Source organism: Barbus barbus (genome assembly GCF_936440315.1).
Source record: "Barbus barbus genome assembly, chromosome: 10".
NCBI lineage: Eukaryota > Metazoa > Chordata > Actinopteri > Cypriniformes > Cyprinidae > Barbus > Barbus barbus.
In genome coordinates, this window is record NC_136738.1 from 33,160,101 (window position 1) to 33,170,100 (window position 10,000).

General features: G+C 38.7%; 1 protein-coding gene across 3 annotated transcripts in view; it reads left to right on the forward strand.

Moving 5' to 3' along the window:
- LOC306876281 (NACHT, LRR and PYD domains-containing protein 12-like) overlaps window positions 1-10,000 on the forward strand; it is a 36,830-nt gene that overhangs the window by 19,511 nt on the left and 7,319 nt on the right. For 2 of the 3 annotated variants that reach the window (XM_079427316.1, XM_079427315.1), the window contains exons 8-9: window positions 1-90; window positions 3,546-3,716. The exon at window positions 1-90 is cut by the window's left edge and continues 81 nt beyond it. In XM_079427316.1, the coding sequence (XP_079283442.1) occupies window positions 1-90; window positions 3,546-3,716 (261 nt within the window). The remainder of the gene's footprint in view (window positions 91-3,545; window positions 3,717-10,000) is intronic. The other variant, XM_079427317.1, reaches the window with a different exon arrangement.

Consider the following 10,000-nt stretch of genomic DNA (forward strand, 5'->3'; position numbering starts at 1 on the left):
ACTGGATCTGTCTGGGAATAAACTAGGAGAATCAGTGAAGCTGCTCTCTGATCTACTACAGGATCCTCACTGTAAACTGGAGATACTGCGGTAAGATTATATATGACACACTGTAAAATATTTGTGAAGTGAAAAACAAATCACCCAAAAAAGTCTGAAAACACAATAAATCAGACAAAATGTAAAAACTAGGTATTGTTTGTGAATGGAATACTTACTACTGATTGGATGAGACAGCTGTCAATCAAGATACAGAGATACAGAAAGTAAAACATTGTGTGGCTTTGTTTCTTGTACATGTGTGGACTTCTGTGTTCATGTTAAACCTGTTTTTATTATTATTGCAGTAATAAACAAAGATTACAGTATGTACAAAACATACAAAATAACTTTCAATAATAAACTACTTAGGATTAATAGATAACAAAAAAGCAATATGATATAAAAACTCTTAAAATAGACAAAGGAGTCACAAAAAAAAAGAAGAAGAGAGGGCACACAGATAAAGAAGTATATTAAGGAAAAATCTTAAACGTGGCACAAATTCTAGATGTTTTTATAGCTTTCTTGTTAACAGACGTTGAAATTGTATTTAGATACGACTTCAGTTCTTGTTTGAAGATGTTAAAGTGGGGTTTATAATTAGTATATTTACATTTATGGACATAAAACTTTCCAATAAATAACAGGAGGTTTATACAAAAACTTGCATGAAATAGATTCTTATCTTTAGCACAAAACCCAAAAATAATGTATTTATAAAATAAAGAGAAATCATAAAAAAAAAAAACATTTGGACAATCAAAGCATTAACATTATCCCAGAAAGACTGAACAGTAGGATATTCCCAAAATAAATGAGCTACGGTTTCAGAACAAAATTCACAGAAAGAACAAGATGCATCAATATCACTTTTACATTTCTGCAAAAACTGCTTGACAGGATAAAACCTGTGAATTATTTCATAACATATTTCTTATTTTTTAAGGTGCTATTAAGAGAATCGAAGCCAATAAAATAACAGATTTTCTAATATAATGAGTTTTATTTTTCCAAAGAAATTTAGGCAACATTACATCATTCAACTTGCAGGTTGGTCTATCTACAAATAAGCAATGAGCAGCATAGGATAACCTAGAGATACCTTCTGCCTTAGTAAGCAAAGTCCTACCTTTCAATGATAGATCTCTTAATAACAAAGATTATTATTTTTGTTTTGTTTTCTCCATAATTGGGTTAAAATTCTCCTGACATCTTAGTTTAGTATCTTTTTTTATTTTGATTCCTAAATACGTGACATTCTCTTGGATGGGAATATTGCAGACAGAGGATGCAGCACAGTTTTAATCGGGAGTCACTCACATTTATTAATGTTCAGCAGAAGGCCAGAAGCATTTGAGAAAGATAAGAGACGTTAAAGCAATTGGGATCTGAGAGGCATCTCTTAAAAACAATGCCGTGTCATCAGCCAATTGGCTAATCATTACTTCAGTTCAATCAACAGAAATTCCCTTCACAGGACTCTGTAATATTGTTACGTACCAGCTCTAGGGTCCAGGAGAATAACATAAATAACTTCCGCTACAGCTGACTTCTTGTTTCTTTCTCTTTTATTACTTTTTTACTTTGAAGCAAGTTGTTCAAATCGGAAAACAGCAGCACAAGACGCCAAAAAGAAACAAGTTAACTTCAGGGTTGAGAAAGCCAAAATAACAAACACAATTCAATCTACCTTTGTTTAGAGAAAACTTATTATCCTATCAAAGAAAAAGAAAACAAACATACAGACTGAACTGACTCCCTAACTAGCCAAAAACAGGAGAAAACGTATGTTCACAGTAAAGCAAAAGTGGCACCCCAAGCCCTACGGCTTACGTGCTGAAGCAGTGACATTTACTATAATTATAAAACCGTTCACAGAACACTTAAAGAAAAAAACAGCAAACAGGGATAAAGTAAAAGGACAATGAATAACACAGTGTTTAAGTCACTGCACAGAGATATTTCTCTTTCAAACAACACAACAACAGCGCTATGAATCAACAGCAGTCCCCTTTCTCTCTCTGCCAGATCCACGTCTCTTCCTCTTTTCTGAAAGACACACAGTTCCAGGTTGACCAATCACGGGGCACATTCTCAACACGTTCAATTAGGGAGGTGCAACCTGCATGAGTGACAGAGCGAGAGAGAGAGACACCATACACAATACGTCTCATCATAACAATATGAAAACACAAACATTGTGTAGATATGGGGAGATGGGGCAACCTTGCCTTACACCACGCTTTAAAGAAAATCTAGGAGAAGTGCCATTAGTAAGAACTATTCCCATTATGATAAAGCATTTTAATACATTTGCAAAAAAACTACCAAAACCAAGTCTCTGCAGGGCCTGTAACATAAAATCATGTTCTGAACAATCAAATGCTTTGTAGTAATGAAGAAAGACGATAAAACTATCAGTGGAAATAAGATCTGAATAATCCACCAAATCTCAAATCGGGCGTATGTTATTAGATATATGTCTCTGGGGTATAAAACCTGATTGGCACTCATCAATTACATTATTAAGAATAGATTTGAACCTCTTTGCCAAAACTAAGGCAATCATTTTATAATCTGTATTCAGTAAAGAAATCGGACGCCAGTTTTCAATTAAAAGGGGATCTCTGTTAGACTTGGGTATTAAAGTTATTAGTTCCTGACCTAAAGAGGGGGGAAGCGTTGTTTTGTCAATACTCTCTAAAAACATTTTATGTAAAAAAGGAGCCAATTTTGGATTAAAAGCTTTATAAATCTCTGCAGATAGCCCTTCGGTACCAGTTACTTTTTAGATTATTAATAGAGACAACAATTTCTGAAAGACTAATAGGTGCATCACATAGACTACAATCTTCATCACTGATTTTTTTTTATTTTTTATGTGAAATAAAGAATCAAAGAAATTGGTGGCCGATTCCTGGCAGAATTTAGAAGAGTATAAAACATTATAAAATCTAGCACAAAAATCTGCAATTACCTTAAAGTCATCAGTTCCTATCAATACACAGTTGCTGAATAGAATTTTTAACCAGCCTAAAGAAATAATTCTGCTCAGCCTCCTCTAACCAATTCTGACGAGATCAGATGAAGGCACCTTCTGTTTATATATATATCCTCTAAGTGATGTTTCTCATCTATGAGCTCAGTTCTCTCTGAATCTGTAAGATCTTCCAATTTGTATGTGATAAAGCAGTAATTCTAGCCATAATTTGGTCTTCATTATTTTTTCTAATTTTTGCTAACAAGCTACAATATTACCGGCAACATTAATATAAGCTGTTTTTAGACTAAAACAAAGTTTTGATTTCTGAAACTTACAGGATGTTTTTATAGTACAATGTCCTCTTATGTCAAAAGATCAAGGGGGTTTTGGTTTCTCAGTTCATGGCCCCTTTAAACCACTGACACTGTGCAACAAACTAATATAATTTATCTTAAAATTATATTAAATGAGGCTCATGTTTTTGTTCTGTGACATTTTAGATTGTCATTGTTCTCTACAGGTTGAGAGATTGTGGCGTCACAGATGAAGGTTGTGCTGCTCTGGCTTCAGCTCTGAGATCAAACCCCTCACACCTGAGACGACTGGATCTGTCTCTGAATAAAATAGGAGAATCAGTGAAGTTACTCTCTGATGTACTACAGGATCCTGACTGTAAACTGGAGAAACTGTGGTAAGATTATATATGACACACTGTAAAATATTTGTGAAGTGAAAAACAAATCACCCAAAAAAAGTCTGAAAACACAATAAATCAGACAAAATATAGAAGTGAGGTATTGTTTGTGAATAGAATACTTACTACTGATTGGATGAGACAGCTGTCAATCAAGATACAGAGATACAGAAAGTACAACATTGTGTGGCTTTGTTTCTTGTACATGTGTGGACTTCTGTGTTCATGTTAAACCTGTTTTTGCATTAACAAACCCTTTAAATGATTGTCTGTTTACACTAAGTGCTAATAGCTCGTCTTGTTAGCAAAGGCTTGACTGTTAGCAGACAAAATTACTAAAGAAAGCAGTCAGATAAGAGGGAGATTAACTCGACCAACCCGAGTACAAATCTGCATTTCTTCTCATTTATTCCATTGTATATTAGCTCAGAGAGGGGGTTATATTAAAGAAAACATAAGAAAATATTCAAAACATGGAAATCTAACAGGTATTTAACAGACCTATAACTGAAATTATATGTGGTGTCCACAGGTTTTGCTGTCCTTGGGTGATAGAGACTCACACACACAGACACACACACAGACACACACACACACACACACACACACAAACACACACACACACACACACACACACACACACACACACACATGTTGGGTTTCCATGTTTTATGGGGACATCCCATAGGCGTAATGGTTTTTATACTGTACAATCTGTATGTGCTATTGCCCTACACCAACCCTACACCTAAACTTAGCCCTCACAGGAGACATGCTGCATTTTTAGATTTTCAAAAAACTTTATGCTGTATGATTTATAAGCTTGTTTCCTCATGGGGACCAAAAAATGTCCCCACAAGATTAAGTTTTACTGGTATTACTATCCTTGTGGGGACATTTGGTCCCCAGGACGTGATGAATACCAGGTGCACACACACACACACACACACTCACTCACACACACACGTACACACACTCACTCACTCACTCACTCACTCACACACACACACACACACACACTCACACACACACGTACACACACTCACTCACTCACTCACACACACACACACACACACACACTCACTCACACTCACTCTCTCACACATGCGTGCGCACACACACACACACACACACACACACACACACACACTCACTCACTCACTCTCGCTCACTCACACACTCACACTCACTCTCTCACACACGCACACGCGCGCTCTCTCTCACTCACTCACTCACTCACTCACTCACTCTCAATTCAATTCAATTCAATTCAATTCAATATGTGCTTTATTGGCATGACAATTGTTACAATGCTGGGAGTGGTCCACTGATGAACGACTGAACTTCAAGACTTTGAAGAGTTTCAAAGAGTTCACTGAAATCCTTCTTAAGGAGTTCTGACTGCTCCTTCCGAATATCATTCTTCCCCACATGGATGATGACTCGATTTGCAGTCTTGTGCTTCATCAGAATGTTCCGAAGTTCTTTGTTCACATCAGAGACATTTGCTTGAGGAAAGCAGCATGTAGTTGTAGTCCTGCTACTGATGTTTCTGATAATATCATCACCCACTATCAGAGTCCTGGGCTCGGCTGCGCTCTGAGCTGAAAGCCGCTGTCTGCTCGACCTTGAGCGCCTGTTAGTAGCGATGTTAGCTGCTGGCTGATTCGATCCGTGTTTAGTCACATTTGCAGATTTCTCACCCACATTCATTAATACTTCAAATCTGTTCTCAAGATGTAAAGGGGGTGGTAAGATACCAGTGTTTACAAGTCTTGTCATAGCCGTATCTGGGGTAGAGGATGCTAAGGCAGCAATACAAGATACTCGTGATAATCTGATGTCTTGATTGCCTTTGGGTCTCGCTCCCTGTTTGTGCCATCGATTTGTCTGTCGATCTGTTTCGGCTTTTTCCTCTACACTTTGTATAAACTTTTGAGATTCAGAGGACTCACCAGCTGTATGCTGAGGGGGTCCATGATGACCGTCTGCTGTGTGTTCCGCCTGTTTTGGAAGTCCAGCAAGTAACTTTGCTTCAAGAACCGCAATCCTTTGTAGAAGTTTGTGGCAGTTCATGCAGCAGGAAGATTCCACGAGAGGCATTTTCTCTCGTCTGTTTGAATGTAGACACCTGTGTTTTTCTGTCTCTGGAATGTAAACTGCTGGGAGAAAGTCTTAAGTTTCCCCCAAAAAAATGTGTTGTCTGAGCACTGTGCTGATCTGCTGAAGTTAAAATCTTGGAGAGATATGAGAAAAATGCAAAAATAGGGAGCAAAGCACAGAGCAATAAGCAAGAGCGTCCAAACAGTAGCCCGAACAGTGTAAACAGATGTACATGTTTTTTTTTGGTATATACATATATTGTGTGTATGTCTTTTACTCACTACTACTGTTCCAACCGTGTGCATATAAATCTGAGCAGGTCCTTAATCTCTACTAGGTTGGTGTGGTTTGGTCCTTTTAGGGCCATAGTGCATAGTGGCTTGGCCATAGGGTGCAGTCCTGTGGGTAGGATTTGTAGAGTACTGCTCAGCCGAGCCTGGAGAGGTGATGTTTTGTGGTGCTGTTGGGGGAAAGCGTCTCACTGGCTGAAGAGTGGTGGCTGCTCTAGTGTTCTTTGGGGGGCTGCTAGGGGTTCGGCCCAGGGCCACGTCTTTAAGAGTTTTGGCAAACACACGAACACTGTCTTTATGGAGGTGGACATGGTCGTAGAGATGGCAGAGGTCCAGTGTAGGATGATGTGCCAGGTGAACATTTGGCATTCCAGCACATGTCTGCGTTTACTCTTTGAATGGTGCGAGGATGGAAGTCTGATCTGGGCAGGATGGTGGAGATAACTACTTTTGAAGTCGGGAAGGTTTGTGTTGCTTTTATGGCCACCCGTGTCACTGAATCTGCCACTCGCTCCTGCTGTGCCCGCAGGTCATTCGTGCCCACATGGATGATGATGTGGTTGGGTTCACCCAGATTTCCCCTGTTCAGTTGTTGTAGGGCAATATCTGTTTTTGGGCACCAGAGTTTTAATGTTTTGTGGCCAGGAAAGAGCTGTTTTTCATTGATGAATTTGCCATTTGAATCTATTAAGATGACGACTTTTGCATTAATCTGTGGGTCACTTCTTTGCTCTTGGGGGCGCTCGGGGGCTTCTGCCTGTGGGGTCAGTGCTGCTGCTGCTGTGGTGCTTTTCTGTAACTGTCACTTTTTAACGGTCACTCTCAGATTGCTAGTTTTGCTAGTTTTCTATACTTTACTATATTTCAACTTAACTAAAATACCTTTTTTAGTTCCGTCTCACTAATTTGTAATAGTCTTTGAAAATGCAGTGTAGAAGGAGATTCAGATTCAGTCTTGCCTGTTATTTGGATGTGAACTGATTCCAGTATCTTCAGTTTATCCAGTTTTCCTCCTGATTCTTCTGTTTCAGTGCTCTTTAGTTGCCTTGTTGAAGAAGCAGCAAAAAAAATTCACAGCAATCACGGTCACCTTAATATTCCTCTCACTTTTTTCTTCGGTTTGATATATGTTTTGTTAGGTCCGTTTCACTCTAGAGATCAAAGATTGCAAAAAATTTAGGAGCTCAAGTGGATCATGACTTTCCAGTTCTGTAACTCACTCTCTCTCACACACACACACACACACACACACACATACACACACACACACACGTTGGTTTTTGTGGTTTATGGGGACTCTCCATAGGCGTAATGGTTTTTATACTGAACAAACTGTGTGTGCTATTGCCCTACACCAACCCTACACCTAAACTTAGCCCTCACAGGAGACTTTGTGCATTTTTAGATTAAAAAAAAAACACCATTTAGTATGTGTTTTAAGTCTTTTGAATTACAGGGACATAGGCAGTGTCCTCATAAACCACCTTCATATTGTAATACCTCTGTTATACCCATGTCATTATACACATTTGTGTCCTCATAAACCACATAAACATGCACACACACACACACACTCACACACACACACACACACTCTCTCTCTCTCTCTCTCTGCGCATGCGTGGGCGTCTGCTGAGTGAGTGTGAGGAGCGTGTGGGTGAGAGTTCTTCGGTGTGTGTGAGTGAGTTTCTTTTCCTTTTTTCAAGCTACTTTTTTGCTTCTGTCTGTGAAAGTTTAACTTAGTCTTGCGTGAGGTGTTTTAGGAAGCGCGGTCTTCCAGCGCGTGCTGGCTGACAATGGCGTCTTCAGAGCGCATGAGCTATGAGCGGCTTTCTCGCCGGCATGGTATCAAGATCGCGCCTGTAATGAATTGCTCAGTTGAAGACTGCAGTTTAGCGGTCGGACAGATTGTTGGACACGACAGTATAATGTCAGCCTCTCGAATGAATAGCGCTGTGGTGATCTTTTTAGATAACGTTGAGAAAGTAAACAGGGTGGTGGAAAACGGAGTTATTATTCAGGAAACGTTTACTCCAGTAATTCCCTTAGTCCAACCGGCAAAAAAGATAATTTTGTCCAATGTTCCCCCGTTTATAAAAGATGAATTGTTGACAACGGAATTGTCTAGACATGGAAAAATTGTTTCACAAATGAGGAAAGTTCCGCTAGGCTGTAAATCCCCTTTACTTAAACACGTAGTCTCCTTTAGACGACAAGTCTTTATGGTCCTTAAAAGTGAAGTAGAGGATCTAAGTGTGGCACTTAAATTCAAAATTGATGGCTTTGACTATGTTGTGTATGCAAGTTCTGAGACTATGAAATGTTTTAAATGTGGAGCAGAGGGGCACATTCGAAGTTCGTGTCGGGTACAGACCGCGGATAACAGCGCTCATGTAGCGGCTGATGAAGAGGTTGTAGATGCTGTTGTCACTGCTTCGGCTGAATGTGATCAGGTTGAAGGTGCGTCTATTGCGTCAGAGGCAGGAACGAGTTATGCTGGGGGGGGAGAACCTGAGGTGACAAAGGGGGAAACAGTAATAGATTCTGTCAAAGCAGCTAAACGGTTGACTGAAGAAGAAATTAATACAGATTATGTGAGTGATGACGCACTGTTTAAAACACCTCCTGTTAAGAGAAAAAGGAATAAAGCGAAGATGAGGAATGAAAAGTCAAAACAATGGTCTGAAACACAAGTTGATGAATCTGATAATGTTGAAAGTAGTCCTGTTGAAGATTCTGATAGTGAAGCTCTGGACAATAAGAGCAGAAGGAATACATGTGGTGACTATTCTTTTGATAAAGTCAAATCTTTTTTACAAAGATCAAAAAATATGAAAAATGTGCAGGTTACAGATTCTTTTCCTGATCGTAAAATGTTTGTTGATTCTGTTGGGATGTTAATGAGGAGTGAAGGTGAAGAAAAGTTCACCGTTCAAGAAATATATAGATTAAGGAAAATTATTGGTAAATTAAGATCAGAAATTCAGGCAGAGGATGGGTTTGAAACAATGTAGTTTTTCTCTGCTGAAATTTGCCTTGTGTGTAATCCTTCTCTCATTCTTCTTTATGAGTGTGGTGAGAATAGGCTCTCTTAATATGAATGGTGCACGAGATGCTTATAAAAGGGCATTGTTATTTGAATTATTAAGACAAAAGAAAATCGATGTGATGTTTATTCAGGAGACGCACAGTGATGTTTTAAATGAAATTAATTGGAGGAGAGAATGGGAAGGGGTGGTGGTGTGCTCTCACATGAGCTCTTCTAGAGGAGGGGTAGCTGTGCTTTTTTCTAAACATTTCACTCCTGCCTCTTTTGAGGTGAAGCAAGAAATTGCTGGTAGACTAATTTTTGTGCGTGCACAGTTTGAAAAATTTAATGTGGTGTTTATTAATGTATATGCTCCTAATAATGGTAATGAGAGAGTTTGTTTTCTTAATGAGCTTAATGGAATATTGCAGAGTTGTAATTCAGATGAATATGTGTTTTTAGGTGGTGATTTTAACTGTACGGAGAATTGTGTATTAGATCGGAATCACGCTGAGCCCCATGTGGCTTCCAGCCGTGCCATACGCACCTTGATTGAAACTCATAAACTGTGTGATATATGGAGACATTTAAACAGAAATGATAAACAATATACATGGCTGCATACTCGAGAGAATTTTATTTCTTTGGCCAGATTAGATAGACTCTATTGTTTTAAACATCATTTCAATATTGTGAAAAGCTGTGTAATTAGTCCTTCTGGGTTTTCTGATCATGCTATTGTTATTTGTAAAGTGTTTATATCAAATATAAGGTCAAAGAGTGCCTATTGGCATTTCAATGTCTCTTTGTTGAGTGATGCAAAGTTTAAAGAGGTTTTTCACTTTTTTTGGAAGGAATTT